Source organism: Aotus nancymaae, unplaced genomic scaffold (genome assembly GCF_030222135.1).
Source record: "Aotus nancymaae isolate 86718 unplaced genomic scaffold, 86718_ANA_hifiasm-v0.15.2.pri h1tg000020l, whole genome shotgun sequence".
Taxonomy (NCBI): Eukaryota; Metazoa; Chordata; class Mammalia; order Primates; family Aotidae; genus Aotus; species Aotus nancymaae.
In genome coordinates, this window is record NW_026988432.1 from 52,827,071 (window position 1) to 52,847,394 (window position 20,324).

General features: G+C 43.6%; 1 protein-coding gene across 3 annotated transcripts in view; it reads right to left on the reverse strand.

Moving 5' to 3' along the window:
* Positions 1 to 8,332: 8,332 nt before the first annotated feature.
* LAMA3 (laminin subunit alpha 3) overlaps positions 8,333 to 20,324 on the reverse strand; it is a 90,603-nt gene continuing 78,611 nt past the window's right edge. For all 3 annotated transcript variants that reach the window (XM_064379328.1, XM_012445048.3, XM_012445049.3), the window contains 7 exons: positions 19,404 to 19,587; positions 17,394 to 17,534; positions 14,040 to 14,199; positions 13,481 to 13,611; positions 11,553 to 11,646; positions 10,193 to 10,312; positions 8,333 to 8,808 (listed from right to left, as the gene is read on the reverse strand). In XM_064379328.1, coding sequence (XP_064235398.1) covers positions 8,663 to 8,808; positions 10,193 to 10,312; positions 11,553 to 11,646; positions 13,481 to 13,611; positions 14,040 to 14,199; positions 17,394 to 17,534; positions 19,404 to 19,587 — 976 coding nt within the window. In that variant the 3' untranslated portion in view covers positions 8,333 to 8,662. The remainder of the gene's footprint in view (positions 8,809 to 10,192; positions 10,313 to 11,552; positions 11,647 to 13,480; positions 13,612 to 14,039; positions 14,200 to 17,393; positions 17,535 to 19,403; positions 19,588 to 20,324) is intronic.

Below are 20,324 nucleotides of genomic sequence, written 5' to 3' on the forward strand. Positions count from 1 at the left end.
TATGTTAAAATATTTTCTCAGTGCTCTATTTTAATTTCATTGCATTTCTTGCCATCTAGAAATTTAATATTCTTATGTGATCATATTTACTAGTTTTTTTCCTTATAATTTCCTTATTTGGTGCCATGTTTAGAAAACCACTCCTCAACCTAAAGTATATAAATAATTCTCCTAATGTTTTCTTCCAGCACTTGATGGTTTATTTTACTTGAATCTTCAGTTCATCTGGAATTAATTTGGGTAGAAGATGCAGGGTAATGAGCCATCTTTAATTTTTTAAATGGTTAGCCAGTTACTCAGCTTCAAGGGGACATATTATTACCTTGGATCGAAAAGGTAAAATGAGATAATTTCAGCCTTCCTCCTCCAAGCTAAAAAAGCTGAAGAGGAGTATGGGCTGGAAAATCAAGAAAAGGAGGAGGCTAATTCCCAAAAATGGAAGCTAAAGTTGCCAGAAGTGAACAGCTGCACGTTCCCAGAGGCCTCCCATTCCTCTTTCCCCTTCATGGTTAGAGAGAGGTATGGCAACCTTCACTTGGCCACAAAGCTTTACCAGGCAGTGCAGATGCAGGCAATAGGAGACTTGATTCCTTTATTTACTTCAACACGTAGGTGGCATGATGCTACCTTAGAATTAAGATGATAATTCCTCTTCCCTTTCATTCTCATGCATTGATTGAAAATATATGCTAAATGTATTTATAAACTGTAAAGTGCTATTCAAATATAAAATATCATTAGTGCCGATGAACATTTTTATTCAGAAGACGTTTCCCATTGGTAATCAAGTCAAAATTCACATCACAACATGATTATTAATGAATCAGTCAAAACGCCTACTCATGGAGCAAAGAATTCTTGATATTGGTTGACACAATGGGCATAGTAAGCAATATTCCTTGTTTTTGTGAAAAGAAAGAACTAGTCATATTACAAGTATAATATTGTCAAAATCTAGGACAAGATTTCCTTCCATTCTTTGGAGGATGTCTAAGCTCAGGTTCCCTTGGAGCAGACTCTGAGCAGGGATTTGAGTGCAGGGAGTTTATGTGGGAGAGGAAGGAAAGACCAGTAATAGGAGGAGGGATGAGAGAGGAAGACAGGGAAGATAAGGCAGTGGAGGAAGGAATGTTCCCAAACCAGCTCCTGCTGTGGGTGACTAGTGTGTAATCCTGCTGGAGAAACTCCGGGATATGGGGGAGAATGCAGGTTCCAAGGGGTGTGGGAGCTAGACCCAGACTCCTGTGAGCCACTGCTGAATAATTGCACTTGGGACATTAATCCTCTGCACAGCTGATCTGCTGCAAGGTGAACAACGCTGGCTTCAGCAGCCAAAGAAATGCTGGGGCTGGCACTTGGAAGGCAGGGTGGCATGGCCTCAAGTGGTCAGGGCAAAGGGGGTGCTGGCAGCATCTACTACAGAGATTCTTCTTTTTTTTTCTTCCCCCTCTTAGAGCCAAAGTCTTGCTCATCACTGAGGGTGGAGTGCAGTAGTGCAATCATAGCTCACTGCAGACTCAAACTCCTGGGCTCAAGCAATCCTCCCATCTCAGCTTCCTGAGTAGCTAGGACTACAGGCATGCACCACCACACCTGGCTAATTTATTTTCTCTTGTAGAGATGGGGTCTTGCTACATTGCCCAGACTGCTCTGAAATTCCTAACTTTGGGAGATCCTCCTGCCTTGACTTTCCAGAGCTAGGATTACAGGATGAGCCACCACACCCAGTTGTAGAGGTTTCTCCTGAATTTGAAATATATCTTATGTACACAGCAATGCCATAAAACAGGGGGACATTTCCTTTCTCCATTGTTTCCTCAGAATGGCAAATCAGGAAAAGTGGTAAACATATGTCACGTGTAGAATAGGAAACTTCTTTATTAGGTCTTTGCCTTTTTGATATTTGAATATCCAAATATTTAAATATCCAAACATGCCTAGGAATAATTAAAGCTACAAGGAAATAGTCAACTTTTAATACTTTCACTCTGTTTTTACAGTGTTGTTTATAGTAGTTATATACGTATATTTTATATCAAATGTATATAGTAGTATATATTATTGTAGTAATAAAATACTATAAACAACACTAAAAATGGAGTGGAAATATCAAAACTTGAATAATATAGTTTATAGTAATACATATTACTATATATATTCACATTTATAGTAATATATACAGGGTCTTCCCCTGTTGCCCAGGCTGGAGTGCAGTGGTGTTATCATAGCTCACTGCAGCCTTGAACTCATGGGCTCCAGACATCCTTCCACCTCAGCTTCCCAAGTAGCTGGGACTACAGGTGAGTGGCAATCAGATAATTTCCAGCTAATTGTCTTATTTTCTTTTGGCAGAGATGGAGTCTTGCTATGTGGCCCAGGCTGGTCTTGAACTCCTGGCTTAGGCAGTCCTCTCACCTCAGGCTTCCAGAGTACTGGGATTGCAGGTGTGAGCCAGCATGCCCAGCTAATAGTAATAATATTAACAGTGATGTTCTCCTAACATTTTCACATCTGCCATTTCATTTAACTCTCAAAGAAGCCTTATGAAGTAAGGGAGGTAATTTCTGCCCTCGGACTTCTAGGATATTTTAAACACCCTGACAGAAAGCTTGCATGCTTAAACCACTGCTGAGACTACAGGCTCAAAGTAACAAGGGGCGGCTCAGATTCCAGAGACTTCCAAGAGCAATAACTCTTCTCTAAAGTGGGGTGTGGAGGTGGGGCTTTCCTTTCATTGTGGCAAAGTGGGAAGAGATGGATTATAGGAAACTAAGGAACAAGAGACAAACCCCCCGGGAACTGGGCTGGGCAGAAGCTGTCACAGTAGCAGCTGGTCTTTGGCCCAGGAAGTGCCCCTGATGTCCTAGGATGCATTTCAGCCTCTAAATTTTATAGACCCCTCCTCCCCCACTAAGGGGTTTATAGAACCCTTCCTCCCCTACTAAGGACATTGCACTTCTGGGGAAAATGTGGATGTTTGGGATTTTATTCTCCCCTGACAGCACTGCAGGTGAATGTTAGCTGTGCTTAATCACCTGTTTTCTAGAATATAAACTTTATTTCCAAGGATGCTTCCAAGGAAGCATATTTCCTGCAGGAATAGTAAACACCTTCCGAGATTTGCCTTTTGAATGGACAGCATGCCAAGCTGCAGCTCCGACATACAGCTCCATGATAACTGTTTAGAAATGCATGCTCCCTGAGTATGAAACGATTAAAGTTAGCGATTAATATGCAAAAGGCTTTTGAGCGAGTGATGATTCAGTCCATAAGTGTGTGCTGCTGTGTGACCTGTGTGCATTCACGTGGACTCAGGTGCGGCAGAAAGTTCCAGTCCTCTACCCTCTGAAACTCCCAATTCTCATTTTATCAAGGGCTCAATGTAAAGTAAACCACACATTCAAAATTTATGGGGAAAGAAAGCTTCTGGCAATGGAAAGGTACACTTTATATTCTGGGGTCATAGAAGTCTTTATAAGCGAGGGAGAAAAGACATTTCCAGTCAATAGCATTCATGCTCTCAGGCTGCCACCCCTCTACTTTGGGAGAATTATGTTCTTTGCCCTGAGGATGATTAACAAGGATATCCCGATTTCATCTCTGTTTTCTATTCTCAGGCAGGCAGACATTGTGCTGGAATTTCTATGCTGAAGAATTAAGCTATATTGTTTGGCAAAAAAAGAAACTGGAAACATATTTTCCCCTTTCTACTGCTACTATTATATCACCCACATTTTTAAAAACAAAAGTTTTGCTTTGGATTTCTCTGTTGGGCAGGGTGGTGGGAGGGATGGCGTCTTGAGTTTTTCCCAAGTGAAATCCTGGAAATCCCACCTGAGAGAATCCTCATGAAAGTTTCACTCACAATGAAAGCAAACTTCCAAGGTGAAGGAGGGTGAAGCCGACTGGCTGGATTGATCACTGCAGCCCAGTGCTGCACATTATTCCAGTCCTTTCTGTGAGCACAGCCCGGGCTTGGCACTAGTTTGGCGTTCTTGAGTGTGACGCATTCTGCAAATCTGGCTGCGTCTGTGGCCCAGCTCCAGTTCTGCAGGACTGATCATCAAGCTGCCCCTTCTCCTAAGGTGTTTTACAGGATTGCCCCTCACAGCTAAACATCCACCAGTTGACCACCTGTTCCAGGTGATGGAATTTTGGCTCAGATGGGCCTGGATCAGGGTGGACCTCTACACGCTGGTTTGCATAAACATAAATGTCTGCTGCCCATCTTGAAGATCATCGGCAGGCTTTAGTGGGTTCCTATTCAGTGGTATTAGGGACTAAGTTCAGCTTAAAATGATTCTGAGTGTAAACAGATACAGATAAAAACTTCTGGGGAACAATTTGGTAATAACTAACAACAATCGTTAAAATGTTTATATCCTTTGACCTGATAGTGTTAGTTCTAAGAATTTACCTTAAGAAAATAAACATAAGACCTAACACCATAAAAACACTAGAAAGAAACCTAGGCAAAACCATTCAGGACATAGGCGTAGGCAAGGACTTTATGACCAAAACACCAAAAGCATTGGCAACAAAAGCCAAAATAGAGAAATGGGACCTAATCAAACTCCACAGCTTCTGCACGGCAAAAGAAACAGTCAATAGAGTGAATCGGCAACCAACAGAATGGGAAAAAATTTTTGCAGCCTACCCGTCTGACAAATGACTGATATCCAGAATTTACAACGAGCTGAAACAGATTTACAAGAAAAAAACAAGCCCATTCAAAAATGGGCGAAGGATATGAACAGATACTTTACAAAAGAAGACATATATGAGGCCAACAAGCATATGAAAAAATGCTCATCATCACTGGTCATTAGAGAAATGCAAATCAAAACTACATTGAGATACCATCTCACGCCAGTTAGAATGGCGATCATTAAAAAATCAGGAGACAACAGATGCTGGAGAGGATGTGGAGAAATAGGAACACTTTTACACTGTTGGTGGGAGTGTAAATTAGTTCAACCATTGTGGAAGACAGTGTGGTGATTCCTCAAGGACCTAGAAATAGAAATTCCATTTGACCCAGCAATCCCATTACTGGGCATATATCCAAAGGATTATAAATTGTTCTACTATAAGGACACATGCACACAAATGTTCATTGCAGCACAGTTTACAATAGCAAAGACCTGGAACCAACCCAAATGCCCATCGATGATAGACTGGACAGGAAAAATGTGGCACATATACACCATGGAATATTATGCAGCCATCAAAAACGATGAGTTCGCGTCCTTTGTAGGGACATGGATGAACCTGGAAACCATCATTCTCAGCAAACTGACACAAGAACAGAAAATCAAACACCACATGTTCTCACTCATAGACGGGTGTTGAACAATGAGAACACATGGACACAGGGAGGGGAGCACTATACACAGGGGTCTGTTGGGGGGAGTGGGGGGACAGCGGGGGGGGTGGGGAGTTGGGGAGAGATAGCATGGGGAGAAACGCCACATATAGGTGAAGGGGAGGAAGGCAGCAAATCACACTGCCACGTGTGCACCTATGCAACAACCTTGCATGTTTTTCACATGTACCCCAAAACCTAAAATGCAATAAAAATAAAATAAAATAAATAAATTTATATCCCAGGATAGCTTCATTTTAGTGTTGCTTGTAATTGCAACAACAACAACAAAAATGGAAAAATCCACTTATGGAATAATTGGAGAGAGGTTAAATACATTATGATAGATTCGTCTGATGGAATAAAATGCTCTAAAGATCTGGGAAACACAAGAGTGTTTAAAACCATATAAAAACAATACATATGGTATTACCATTATTTTGTAAGAAAATACATGTAAATTAAAAAATGCTAATGAACATATAACTACATACAAACAGATTTCGGAGTTGTGAGATTCTAGGTGACTTTTATGCCTCTCCACATATTCCAATATTTCCATAACAAACACACATACCGCTTACATTCAATTAAAAAAAGTTATTTAAAAAATTGTTCTACCCATATACTGGCTTTAAGTCCTCATTCCAAAGGAAGAATGAAGCCTTTCGGGGGCTAGCACTGATCTGCCCAAGTTGAAATTAGTAAAAAGAAAACTGGGGAACTGGAAGAGAAGAGTTGGAGTGGCTGGGAGAAGCTGGGGTGTGTGTGTGGGGGTGTTTTCCATGCAGCATTTCTGGGGGTCGGGGAGAGTGGAGAAAGGAGCCGAGTTCAAGCTCTATGTGGACCTCGGAGAAGGGAAGGCCAGCAAGTTCTATTCAGGGGTGTTGTCCTCTGGCATGAGGATATTATGAGTATGGCAAAAACTCAGTAACTGTCCTTATGGAGGAGTGACGTCAGCCAGCAGCTTAAGGGATGCTGAAGGAAGCAGGCCCGTAAAGACCCTCGACCGCTTTACAGTTACTTGGTGCCTGTGAAGTGTCTGCTGCCCAGGAAGATGTGCTGTTTCCAGGCCTCAATCCACTGAACAAACATGGAACAATGGTGGACCCATAGTGAGCTGGTCAGTATCGTCTACCAGTGATCCTGCTGTCCCTACTGAGCCTCTCCCCACAAGGTCGGCCCAATTTGTGTATGCCTATGAGCCAGGAAGAGGATACCAGTGACAATGTTTGTATGGCATTTGATAGTTTACAAATAATTCCCATGATGCTTCAGTTGAGCTCTAGACATTCTTTTCAGGAAACGCACATTTACAATCTGAGAATAGCCACACTGAGGGTATTCTTTTTCCTCAGCTGTAATTTCATCTGTGACTCTCTCAGCAAGAATACAGTTCTGTGGAACTGTATTCAGTAAGGGCAGATAGGTGGCTGTTCTTCAAGCTTTTATGAAATGAGGGGAAAACCATTGGTATTAGTCAGTGAGGGATACACTAGCCCTTTCTTTTAGTTTTTCTTTTTCTTTTTTAGAGACAGGCTGGAGTACAGGGGTGTGATCCTAGTTCACTGCAGCCTCAACCTCCTGGGCTCAAGTGATCCTCCCACCTCAGCCTCTAGAGTATCTGAGACGACAGGCATGTGCCATCATGCCCAGCTAATTTTTTTTTATTGTTTTGTAGAGAAAGGGCCTTGCTATGTTGCCCAGGCTGGTCTCGAACTCCTGGCCTCAAGCAATCCTCCTGCCTTGGCCTTCCAAAGTGCTGGAATTACAGGTGTGAGCCACCACACCTGGTGATTGCCCCTTTCTAATGAATCTAGGAAGTGCTATCAAATAATCAGCACCAATGAATAGCTTCTTAGATTCAGTTGGGTTAACACCGGGGACTCAGAAGAGAGAACCATCGGTTTAGTATAGACCTGCCAAAAGCAGGTTTGAAAATGGATGGTTGTCCTGCAGACTCAGTTCCTGGCTGGTCATTGCCTGGTAGATTTTTCTTTTTAAAATCAATATTTTAAGAAATCACATAGCTTAGTCATGTAGTCAACCTCCAACCCAACATGGCATCCCTAAGGATCACCATCCAGCCTCTGTTGAATACTCCTATGATAGGGACCTCACTACCTCTCCAGGAGAACATTCCATTTCTGTGTAGATGTAATTAGAAAGCATGTCCACAAGACTGCAGTGTGGATGTCAGAAGAGAATCCTGGGTTGAAGGGGATGTGACTCAGTTTCAGAGGTGGAGGAGGGTGTGTAGCTATAATAATACCACATAGAATTACTATATCCAATTTTTAAAAATTGTTATTTTTCTTCTGATGAACAAACACTATGTAGAGGATATGGAAACGCTTGCCTAGGCTTCTCTGTTAGGGAAAGTGGTGCTGGGTGATAATATTGGTTCAGTACATTGTTCATTATTTTGTAGATAAAACTAGAAGTGAGTCTTCCATCCCATTGGCTTTGGTTAGCTTGCCTCACGAAGCTTCGGTAATGATGCATTACATCCATCTCAGCTTCCCTACTAGGTATTTGTGCCCTCAAGGAACTGATCATCATAATCTAGACTTGGTGGGTGGCAGGCTGGGGAAGGCTAGGATTGAAGCCAATGGACTTCATTAATTAATGGGTTCATTAGTTCAGTTTGTTTGTAAGTTACTATTTTATGAATATTATGTGTCTCCCCAATTGGACTGCATATTCCTTGAGGGCAGGAATATTTCTTATTCCTCACTGTAGTTGCAATACTGAGCACACACAAAAACCTTATCAGTATATGCTCAGTGATTATATGGAGAAGACTATGCTGTAGGTAACACATCAGGTGCTGAAGAATTAACAATGGCCATCAAACCATTGGTTTTATGCTAATAAAACATCATAATTTAAAGACTACACTGCATGTTTTAATCCCATAAATTATAATCCTTTAACAGATATGAAAGTTTCAGATTCTTAAAGTGCTTTAAAATATATTTAATTTTTTCACAAGTAGAAAGAATATTTCTTAAAAGACATTTAATTTTTAGTGGAAATTAATATTACCAAAAACATTCTGTGCGTATTTGAATAACAATTTTTTATCTTCAAGAAACGGGATTTTGATATAAAATACACAGGTATCACTGAATGCCAAAGTGATGGGTATCCATGGTCAGAATTCAAAATTAGATTTGCTATTAAACCTGTCTGGTTGGTGTCTTGAGTGAAGCACGATCTCGAGCTGGGGAGGGAGGTGCGTTCGGTAATCAGTGCTTTTGAAGGTGAATTTCCTTGCTGTGAAATAGGTTTGGGTTACTGGTCAGGACAGCCATTCAGACTGACAGGCCCCTGGACTTCCAGGGCTTCAGTGACAGGGACAGGGATGTGGTTGACATGAATATTCCTCAGACAGCCAAAGAATGATTTCCACACAGGGAGCCTCAGTGTCATCAAATTGGCTGAAAGAGAAAGTAGAGAGGCATTCAGTGAATAATTCATATTGTCCAGGGAATATTCCTTGGATTTTAGTCTTTTTTTTTTTTTTTAGACAGGGTCTTGCTCTGTTACCCAGGCTGGAGTACAGCGTTGCGATCACAGCTCTCTGTAAACCTGGAATTCCTGGGTTCACTCAATCCTCCCACCTCAGTCTGCCAAGTAGCCAGGACTAAAGGTGTGGGCCACCACCCTGGGCTAATGTTTAATGTTTTTGTAGAGATGAGGGGGGTCTCACTATGTTGCCCAGGCTGGTCTTGAACTCCTGGCCTCAAGTGAACCTCCTGCCTCAGCCTCCCAAAGCTCTGGGATTACAGGTGTGAGCCACCGTGCCAGGCAAAAGATAGTCTTAGTGGAGAAAGCTAACGTAACCCTGTATCTCAGCCCACCCAGCCCTCTCCACTTCAGGCAGGCATCTGACACTCCACCTGCTGTGATAAATCAGCAATGAGGCTACTCTTCAAGTTCTTCAGAGGAGAATCCACAGCCCAAATCAATAGCTCTAAACGGGTGCTTTTTATGGGTAATGAAAGACCTATAAAATTAACAACCAGACTACAGTGTATTTGGAGGAACAGAAAACAATGAAGAATGAAAAGGCTCTTCCTGGGCAACATTCCAGTCTTGAGCTTGACTCCATTTCAGCCTGCCTGATTCTCCTAGTCTGGCCTGCAAAAGCTTAATAACTCACCAGTAAAACTAAATGCCTGGAGAGGACAGAGACCAGTTTTTTAGCCCCTTTCCTGACCCTTTGCTGATATCATGCTTCTAGGTTAATGCAACCTCTTAAGAGAGGCTTATAAATTACAGGCTTGGGTTGGGCATGGTGGCTCATGCCTGTAATCTCAGCACTCTGGGAGACCAAGGTGGGAGGATCACCTGAGGTCAGGAGTTTGAGACCAGTCTAGCCAACATGGTGAAACCCCATATCTACTAAAAATACAAAAATTAGCTGGGCGTGGTAGCGTGTGCCTGTAGTTCTGGCTACTTGGGAGGCTGTGGCAGGAGAACCACTTGAACCCAGGAGGCGGAGGTTGCAGTGAACCAAGATTGTGCCATTGCACTCCAGCCGGGGTGACAGAGTCAGACTCCATCTGAAAAAAGAAAATTTACAGGTTTGGGACATGGGGAAACAGCAGTAATGAGGCCAGGGCTTCCCTGACAAGTGCTCCTTTCTAGCAATTGCCTTTCGCCTCATGCCAGTGCAAAGGGCCTCACCATCTCCACTGTCCAGCCAAGACTTGCCCTGCTACAAACTCATGGGCTGGAGCATCACATTTGTTGGGTTAAGAAGCGAATGTTCAGAGCTGACATAGGGCAACATTTCATAGAAGTCAGGACAAGAGTTACCTGGAACACCTCCAAGGTGTAGTGGTTCTTGAGTGCTGGCAGGTAGGAAGGGCATCTGTCCAGCTGTGAAGCTACTGTCTGTGTCCAGTTCCAGGCGTAGGATGTGTTGTTTTATGGTGACTGGGGAAAGGAGGCTGGTTAGGTCTGTCATCGGAGGGGAGCCCTGCCTAATGTCTACACTATTGACTTTGTTCTAACTCCTTCCTACTGGTCCTGTGGGAGTGCTCTTTGCAGGAATTTGGTCAGCTTGGATACAAATTCAACTAACTTCTTCTAAATACCAGGTAGTGCTTCCACGTACATGAATGAATTTAACACTTCAAATGAATCTGTGAAGAAGAAATGATTGTTTCCCATTTCCCAGGCAAGAGAATGTGTCTCACTGATGAACCTGACAAGATGGCTTGGTTACCAAGTAGTGGGATTCAAGCTCTGGTCTCCTGTGTCCAGAGGCCATGCTGATTTCATATGATCTCAAGCAATCCTCCTGCTTTGGCCTCCCAAAGTGTCTTCATACTTTCTATGAAGACACTGACTTCTGAAAGCTGATGTCAAAGACAGTGCTTTTGACCCTCGACACAAAATTCCTCCCACGTTAACGATCTCAGCTAATTGCAAGGTAGTTACCTTTAAATTAGCCAAGAAAAGACCACGTTTTTAAAACAGGTATTTTATAGCCAATACAGGTTCATAGATCTCTGATATCTACAAGTAACTAATAAAATTACAGATTCTTTTTGAGAGGAAATGCTTGCTGCCTACTCATTGGTTTGTCTAAATAGTCTGCATTAATATTAAATGGTTGTTGAAAAAAAACCCAACAATGAGGCTTAACAAAAAACAGATACTGAACACTGAGTATGTATTAGACACTGGGCTAAGCACTTGTCACACATTATCCCATTGAATTTCTACAACCTTAGAGGCATACCCTATTTTTATCTCCATTTTACAGAAAAGGAAATTGAAGATAGAGAACAGTTAAGCAACTTTCCAAGGTTACACAGGGAAAGGGATGGAACAAAGATTTGACCTCTGTTCTAACTTCAGAGCCAAAATCTAAATCACAATGTTATACTATCTGGAAAACTGGCATAGCTTATCAGTGTGCTGGGCCCCAAATACAACAAACAACACCAGTAACAATAAAACATTCGGTAAGTTCTGGAGAATTGGAGGTGGCAACCATGAGTGACAGAAGCATGGCTGGGGATGAGAATGGACACATTAGCCTGGGGGGCTGGCCCTGGTCAGGCACTATGGATGGATGGAGGGGCTGAGGCTGCCTTTGGGATGTTCAAGTCAAGATGGAAAGGGGGCCTGTGTTAGTGCATGAACAATCAGCTACTGAACATCATACCTGCCACCGAGTGCCACTGTCCATCACACAGAGACTGCTTTGGTGTGACCGACGTCGAGGTCCCACCTGCTCCACTCTCCATGGAGGCCGTGACCTGGAACACACATGCATTTTCCCATTTCGTTCAGAAAGGCAGGTGGAGCCGACCTTCCCCTGCCATCTTCCCTTCCCAAACCTGGCCCCACTGACAGCTTAAGAGCACGTTAGATATTGGCCCTCCTCCACCTCTGCAGCAGGTGACCACATGGGGTCCAAGGCTTCCAGAGATCTCTCTGCTGCATCCCTTCCAGGCAGGCAAACTGTAAACCAGGGTGGACCCCAGCCTGGTTGCCAATGGCAATGAGCTGTTCCCTCTAATCCAAACCCCACCCCCATCAGTTCAACACAAAGGTTACTGACTGGAATCCCCTTAGCAATTAAAGGGTGACAGCGGCTCTGTGTGGAAGGATATGTGAGATGTGGAAGGCAAAGCTACTGTGGAGGCCTACAGCCTGTTGCAAGGGCCAGCCAATTGTAATAGTTCTATGCAAGCATTATTTAAAGAGGGGTTTTCGTCCAAGACATTAAACAAGCGAAATGACTGAGTTTGCACTGGGCATGGAGTGGGAGCCAGGCACGCAGTCTGTTTTGTGCAGAATCCCACATTCCTGCTTTCTAAATCAGGGTCTCCTCCAGGATCTTCCAAGGGTTAAATCAAGGGGAATGAAATGAGAGGACTAAAGTAAGTGTATTTATAAATAATTTACATTTAATTTGCATTTAGCCAGATGGGACAGCCTATTCACAGGCAATTTTTGAGCTAAACAATGTCACTGCTTTTATGAAGGTCATCAGGTCTTGATTTGTTTTCCTGAGAATAATTCCTTCCCGGAGACTCTCAGTAAAGACTCTCCAGTCCCGCCTCTGAAAAACCAGAATTGTCTCAACCACCTTGCAAGCTACCAGAGACCCACTTAGACTTAATGAAAGGCTACAATAAAAAGTGTTCTAGGAGTTTTGGGCGTTTTCTTTTCTTTTCTTTTCTGAGATGGAGTATCACTCTGTCACCCAGGCTGGAGTGCAGTGGTGTGATTTTGGTTCACTGCAACCTCCACCCCCGGGTTTAAGCGATTCTCCTACCTCAGCCTCCCGAGTAGCTGGGACTACAGGTGTGCGCCACCACACCTGGCTAATTTTTGTATTTTTTTTTTAGTAGAGATGGGGTTTCACCATGTTAGCCAGGATGGTCTCGATCTCCTGACCTTGTGATTCACCCGCCTCGGCCTCCCAAAGTGCTGGGATTACAGGCGTGAGCCACTATGCCCAGCCCAAAACATTTTATTTTCTTCTGGGATTCTTTTCCCTTCACATTTAATAAACTGTGGAAGGATGGAGATGAAAGAAAATGGCATATTATGTCAATCTTTCAGTGGAGGCCTCAACTAAGGGTCTTCCTAAAAGAATTTGGTTTTAAAGGGACATCTCTGAGAAGGAAAGAGATAACTGGGTGGTGGAAAATAAGATATTGACTCAGGCCTGTGAGTGATGGGACAAATGAGGTCACAGAGAGGAAGGAGAAAGGAATCCATGAGAATTGAGTATATGGCAATTTCTATAATCGTGACAAAAGCCTTAAGATGTAAGAGTTATTATCTACATTTTACAGATAAGGCTGAAAGAGCTTAAGTAACTTCCCTAGGGCCATATAACCAAATGCTGGAGCTGCAATTCAGCCCAACTTATTCGAGTTTTCCCAGTTTTAAAAATTAAGAACAGAAAACGTGATGATAAAATTACTTGCTAAAGGAAAATGTAAGTTAGCCCTGAAGTCAAGGCTCTTAAATACAAGACTGGATCCCATTCTCTACTATAAACCTGACCCACTGTGGCCTCCAGAAGTGGAAGCTGGTTTCCACAGACCCTCCCCATGACATCAGACTGCTACGCACCTTCCCTGCCTCCATGTAAACACATAAGTGCTTCCCGGGCTGACTTCCGATGTGTATCAGGATCCCAGTGAGACTTCTTGGGCGGATGCTGAAAACAAGCTTAAATTCTGGCCCCAACAACACAGAGTGAGCTTTCCAAAGAAAAACAAAGCAAAAGTTAAAGCACTGCTATGAAAGAAAACAGGATATAGTTCTTTTTTTTTTTTTTTTTTTTTTTTTTTTGCGATAGAGTCTCACTCTGTCGCCCAGGCTGGAGTGAAGTGGAGCTCACTGTAACCTCTGACTCCCGGGTTCAAGTGATTCTGCTGCCTCAGCCTCTCAAGTAGCTGGGATTACAGGCACCCACCACCAAGCCTGGCTACTTTATTTTATTTATTTACTTTTTTAGTAGAGACGGGGTTTCGCCATGTTAGCCAGGCTGGCCTTGAACTCCTGACTTCAGGTGATCCACCTGCCTCGGCCTCCCAAAGTGCTGGGGTTACAGGCTTGAGCCACTGTGCCCAGCCAGGATATAGTTCTTAAGATGCAAAGACATAAACTCTATGGAACTGCTCCTTACCTAAGATGACATGACCTCCTTCTTCAGAGAAATAAATGCCTTTCTCCAAAGGGCCCCCCAGGCAGGAAGACACCCCCGAGCTTGAAGAAGGGGTATCCAAGGGTTTTGAATCCAGCTGAAAATTCTTCAGGCATCCCACAAAGCTATTTGTGGGGAAGGCCTGCAACCAAGAAAAAAAGAAAAAGCTCATTATCTACATCGCCAAGAAAGGCATGGGTAGCCAAGGTGAAGGGCACTGCAGCTTGTCAGCAAAAGGGGGAAGGTGGGCCGGAATTCATTCTTCCTGCTTCCGAGTCAGGTTCTTCAGACTCAGGTTCTAATAGCTGCTGTATTTGGCTCTCTGCCCACAGTGCCAAGAAAAACCTGTGCACCAGATGTTGGGTGGGTGGTCAAAGTTTGCAGGTGCCACCAAACCAAGTGGTGTGTGTGCAGGAGGGCAGGGGTAGTGCCCATTGCTCGCTTGTGCTGGAATAAGAACAGAGATGGTTGACCTGACCCTGGTCCTCACAGTCGGAGCAGCAACGAGGGAAATTTCCACCTTACAGTTCACAGATTTCACCATCTCTTTGCAGGTACAAAACCCTTCTTAGACTTCCATGAGGCAGTGTGATAGCTTAATGCAGGGCAGCTGACAAATATAAAGAGGGCAAAATGTTCCAAAAATAATAAAATGCAAAAAAACCTTCCTACGTTGTTGGGCTTAGAACACTACCACCAAGTCACGAATGCTGCAGAGTTAAAATAAGACACAGTGTGCATCGTCAGTGGACTTTCATGGAGCCCCATGCCAGCCTAGAGCTGGCTGGAACAGGGGACTCCTCTCCTGGGGCCCTGGAACAGGCTTGTGGGGTTCTGTGATCTCCTATATTATACACCAGATGTGTTCTGCATGTGCATTTTCCTGGGGAGAAGTACTGTAAATTTCATAAAATTCTCAAGAAAGTTTAAGATTCATTGAATAAAACTCCTAGACTCCCTTCTAGAATGAATGCCTTTAGGGCTCTGAAATCCTACAAGACAGATATGATAATAAGGACATGGTAACTTTAAGAGAAAATATTGGATGGATGGGGTGACTTATGTCTGTAATCCCAGCACTTTGGAAAGCCGAGGCTGGTGGATCACCTGAGTTCAGGAGTTCGAGGCCAGCCTGGCCAACATGGTAAAACCCCATCTCTACTAAAAATACAAAAATTAGCTGGGCATGGTGGTGCGCGCCTGTAGTCCCAGCTACTCAGGAGGCTGAGGCAGGAGAATCTCTTGAACTTGGGAGGCGGAGGTTGAAATGAGCCGAGATTGCACCACTGCACTCCAGCCTGGGTGACAGAGTGGACTCCATCTCAAAAAAAAAAAGAGCAAATGGTGATGTGAAACCATTTTCACATCATGGCGCCAGCATCAACAGTAAACTACTGACTGGGCTCCCTATGAAACTTTTTGTTTCATAAGATTCGTCATGCTACACAATGAAAAAGCTGTGCCCTAAAGCTAGGACTCTCCAGGATGGGCCAGAACCCAGCACTGATCCCTAAGGGCTGACTGCAGTGCTGGCTGGTGTTCAGAGGCAGACACTGATCGGATGTGGCCTGCTCCTGAAAAGGATATGTGGGAGGGCCCATGAGATGGGTTATACCCTCAGGTTGAAAGAAGGCTGCAAAAAGAAACTTGGCTTGTAAAGAGGATTGTAAATGGGGTAGTACTAATTGCCCCAGATGTTAGGATGCCAAGTGTGATTAGGATGGTTTGAAGAATATTTATCCGAGGCCAAAGAATACCCAAATCCTGCCCCAACCTGTGATTTCTCTGAGATGAAAATAGGAACAGAGGTTGAGAAAAAGCAAACATTAACAATGAGAATCCTCCTTAGCAATTCATATGTGGTGTAGATTATATATATATAATGTGTATTGTAAATAATGGATATGTTATGTATTTTTACTATAATATATACCTGTTTTTAAAAATGACCATATATAAAAGTGACTGTATATAACAAAGCAAAGTAATACTCTATTGCCTGCTGGGGTACAAGAAATATACTTTATTGTATAACACTGGAGCTCTGGTCCAAACCCCAGTGCAAAACCCAAGTGGGCCAGGCTAAGCCCTGGCTGAGGCTAGGTCAGCCTAAGCAGCTAGCATCCAAACTGGTGGAGAAGACCTGCTTTCATCATGCCCATTTCTAGGCCCAGATTTGAGCCCGGGGCTCTTTTGTTTTCCCCACTGCAAGCAAACATCACACCAGAATATGCCACCAGGTCTGGAGGAAAGGGGCAAAAGTTGCATTAAGGTGGAGGGCAGTTTACAGACCTGAACTGTTGAGAGGTTCATCTTACTTAGCTTTGTCGGGGGAAAAGGCAAACCTGGGACAAGAAAGACAGGTGCCAAGGCTGCCTCAAGTAGCCCTGGTGCAATGAACACTGTGGTGGGGGGTAGGAGAGAGGAAGGGAGAGGGCACCCACAGAGCTCAGCCCTGGAGCTGTGGCCCTATCAGAGCCTTGAACTTGACAAACCTAGAAAAGCACCCCTCTTCCGGGGACAGAGGAGTCCCAACTTTCCCTTTGCCCAGCATTCCCAAGTTTGGTTTTTGAGATAATTTTGTTACTTTAGACATTAAATAACATTAAAACACATTTTCAGTTATTAAGTTATTCTTTCTTCAATTCTCTTTCTAGGGTTTGGATGAGGAAAAGGAACAGCTTTTGGCTCTATGCTAATATGTCTTAAACACTCTCTTGATTACGTGTCAAGCACTTTTTTTCTCCAGGCAAAGAGCACATAGGTCACACGACCTATTTGACATTAATAACACTGTTTGGTTTTCAAGTGTTTATTTCTTATGGTTACCTATTATTTATGGTAAAGAATATTAGGTTTCCATTTATAAGAGAGATAAAAAGATCCCGTTGAAGCACATTTAAAATAAATAGTTTGATGGAGAGAAAACCCCTAAGCCAAAGTTTTACGTGGGTATGGCAAAGATGGTAAAAGTGGCAGAAATTACCGCAATTTCGAACACATTATGTTAACCAAAAAATCTCTGTCTATAACCTAAAACCTATGTTTTTGCATTCCCTGGAGCAGAAGCCAATAGATTCAGGTTTAGGAAGCAGTAGACAAGCCCTATCTTCACCCCTTCAAGGTCTGCGTCTCAACCTGCACCTTAAAAATGAAGACTTGGGGTTAAGAAATGGACACCTCCTCTGTGTGCTTGTGAACATTAATTAGACCCTTAAAAATCATTTAAAGTATTTTGACATTCTCATATGTTGAGTATTTTGAATATCACGTATAATTATGTCTATAATATGAGGTGAATTGTTTTTATCCATGGCTCTGAACACAACTATTTACCTGTGGTTTCCCCGACGGAGATGATCCCAGGTAAACTGGCGCTGTGATGCTGACGGCGGAGTTTCCGGGCAAACTTCCCTCCCGGACCCTCAGTCCGTCCACAACCAAGCGCCCCTTTTCTCCATCATGGCCAAACACCACCTTCAGAGTGAGGAAGATCCGTGAGTTGTATTTTTACCTTTGACAATTGGTGTTGTATTTTATTACATATTAGTGGCCAAATTTAAAAACAATGTTTTTCTGCTACTTCAAACAGTTTCAAAAGATGAGAATTTTTTTTCTCCAGTTATCACCATCACCATCATTTTGTGAGATTATGTTAAATATTGAACAAACTGAGCTAAAAAGGAGGAACTAAAAAAACGATTGCTCAGAAGTGAACTAATCAAAAGGTATTATAGAAATGATCTGGAAACTTACACAAAAGATAAACAGTTAAAGGCACATCCACAGGCAACCCCCCCATTAACAAAGGGGCAGAGACAGTGTGTACAGTGGTAGGAAAATGGGTGTGGTGGAGTTGTGGCACCCGGGGCAGGCCTCTTGGGGCAGGTGGAAGGAGGGCATCTCTCTTCTAATAAGAGGAACAAGTGTTTGAACTCTTTGCTAAAATTTCTAATCCCTGGGGTCTGGTGTGGATTCTGCCATCTCATGGCTGTGAGACTATTCACTGATGATGCTTCCATTTAAATGCCAAGCTGTGACCTTCAGCCTCTACTGCCTGCTGACATCTGGGTCTGAAGGTCTGACAGGCCACGCAGCCCTGAGATGTTCATGGCAGAACTCTGCATCTCCCCCAGCTCTGAACTGCTCTCCTCTTGACCACATCTGCTTCTTTTCCATCTTCATCTCAGTAAATGCCCACTAATGACCCAATTGCTGGCCCCAAATCACAGGACATGATCTGGACCCCTATCTTCCTCTCACCCTCTATATGTGATCCATCAGCAAGCCCGCGTGGTTCTACCTTCCACATGCATCCCTGGCAGTCACTTCTCCCCACCACCCCACGGCCTCTGCAAGCAAAGGCAACAGCAACCACGTGGGCTCCCTGCTGCTACTCTTCCACCCTGGCAGTCTCCTCAGCTAAAGAATTAAACAATATATGAATCTGTACATGTAAGAGTTTTAAGACTCTTTAAAAGCTTTACAGACACTTTTAAATAAAGTCCAAATTCATAGCTTGGCCTTCAAAGCTTAAATGATCTGGGCTCTGTCTTCCTCTCTAATTCCATTTCTCACCACTTTGTGTTTTTTCATTCAGCTAATTCCCACCTCCAGGTCCTTGTTACTTCCTCTTCCCTCTGCCTGGAACCCCCTCCCCATAATCTCATGTGACTGCCACCTGCTGCACCTGGGCTTTCTTGACTGCCTTATCTAAAACAGTGTCTCTGTTCTGTCCTTTTCTTACCTTGCTCTAGTGTTTTCCCAAAGCACTTACCAATCTCTGACATTACATTGAGGAATATCTGCTTATGTGTTCCAGAAGGGCAGCTGAATGACTAAGTGAATGCAACTTGTCAAGTCACTTACGTTTTCTGAAGTTCAGTTGCCTCCTTAGTCAAAGAAATAGGTCCTTTCTTGCCTTAAATGTTATTTCTTTGAATCTAGAATGCCTTTAAGCAAGGGGTGAGGTGCTAGGGTCAGTCCAGGTCCAAAGAGGGTCCTGGAGGCCTGGAAACTGGCCATAGGGGGAGAAATGGTCCTGGAGGCAGGAGTGAGAGTAGGCAAGGGGCATGAGGCCGCCTGGAGAGAGGTGGAGGGGATGGAAGAAGCAATCAGTAAAGTCCATCTTGACTTTACTGTCTAGGATGACAGCCATGTGTGGCATGTGCCGCAGCCTCCAGTACTGAGATGCCGGGCACGCAGCACCTGCAAGCTCTCCCACTGCACACAGCTCTCCCACCACACGCCTCCGTGTCTGGGAAAGATGCTGCAACTCCTATTTTCAGCGAATCCAACAGTGAATTCCGCACCAACTGGAGACACTGACACAGCCCCAGCTCTTACCGTGTGCCATTTCCCGTCATTGCATTTCTCCTTGCTTTTGAGTCTCAGTTTTTTCCTGTCTGTCCCCAGTGCAAAGACCAGATGTCCTTTTGAAAGATAAAGAGCCATAAAGGAGTTCTTAGTGCCCGTGTGAAACACCAGCCCTCTGGAGGACGTTGTCTGTATGTCCACAGCAAACTGTGACCTGTGGTGAAGAGCGGCAATGAAGAGAAATAGAGGTATTCAACGTTCCTTCGAATCTCAGAGCGGAGACACAGGGTGGGTAGCAAACACCCAACCCCCATTTTTCAAATGGACAAGCTAAGGTAGGTACTGATTAGATAAGCTGTTTCTCTGGGAACTTTTTTTTTTTTTTTGAGATGGAGTTTCACTCTGTTACCCAGGCTGGAGTGCAGTGGTGTGATCTCAGCTCACTCCAACCTCTGCCTCCTGGATTCAAGCAATTCTTTGCCTCAGCCTCCCAAGTAGCTGGGATTATGGGCACCTGCCATCACACCCAGCTAATTTTTGTATTTTTAGTAGAGACCGTATTTCACCATCTTGGCCAGGCTGGTCTTGAACTCCTGACCTTGTGATCTACCTGCCTCGGCCTCCCAAAGTGCTGGGATTACAGGCATGAGCCACTGCACCCGGCCAGCCTCTCTGCGAACCTTAAAAAGTGATTCTATTCCAACTGTTAATGGTTTTGTTGGATAATTTCCTTACTGAATCTTTTATAAAAAGTCTACATTTTAAAAAGTTATGGTAAAATACACATAACATAAATTTTTCCATCTTAATCATTTTTAAGTTATAGTTCAGTACTGTTAAGTGCATTCACATTGTTGTACAATCCATCTTGAGAGCTCTTTTCGTCTTGCAAAACTGAAACTTGTACCCAATTAAACAATAGCTCCCTGGCTTCCTTTCCCCACAGCCCCT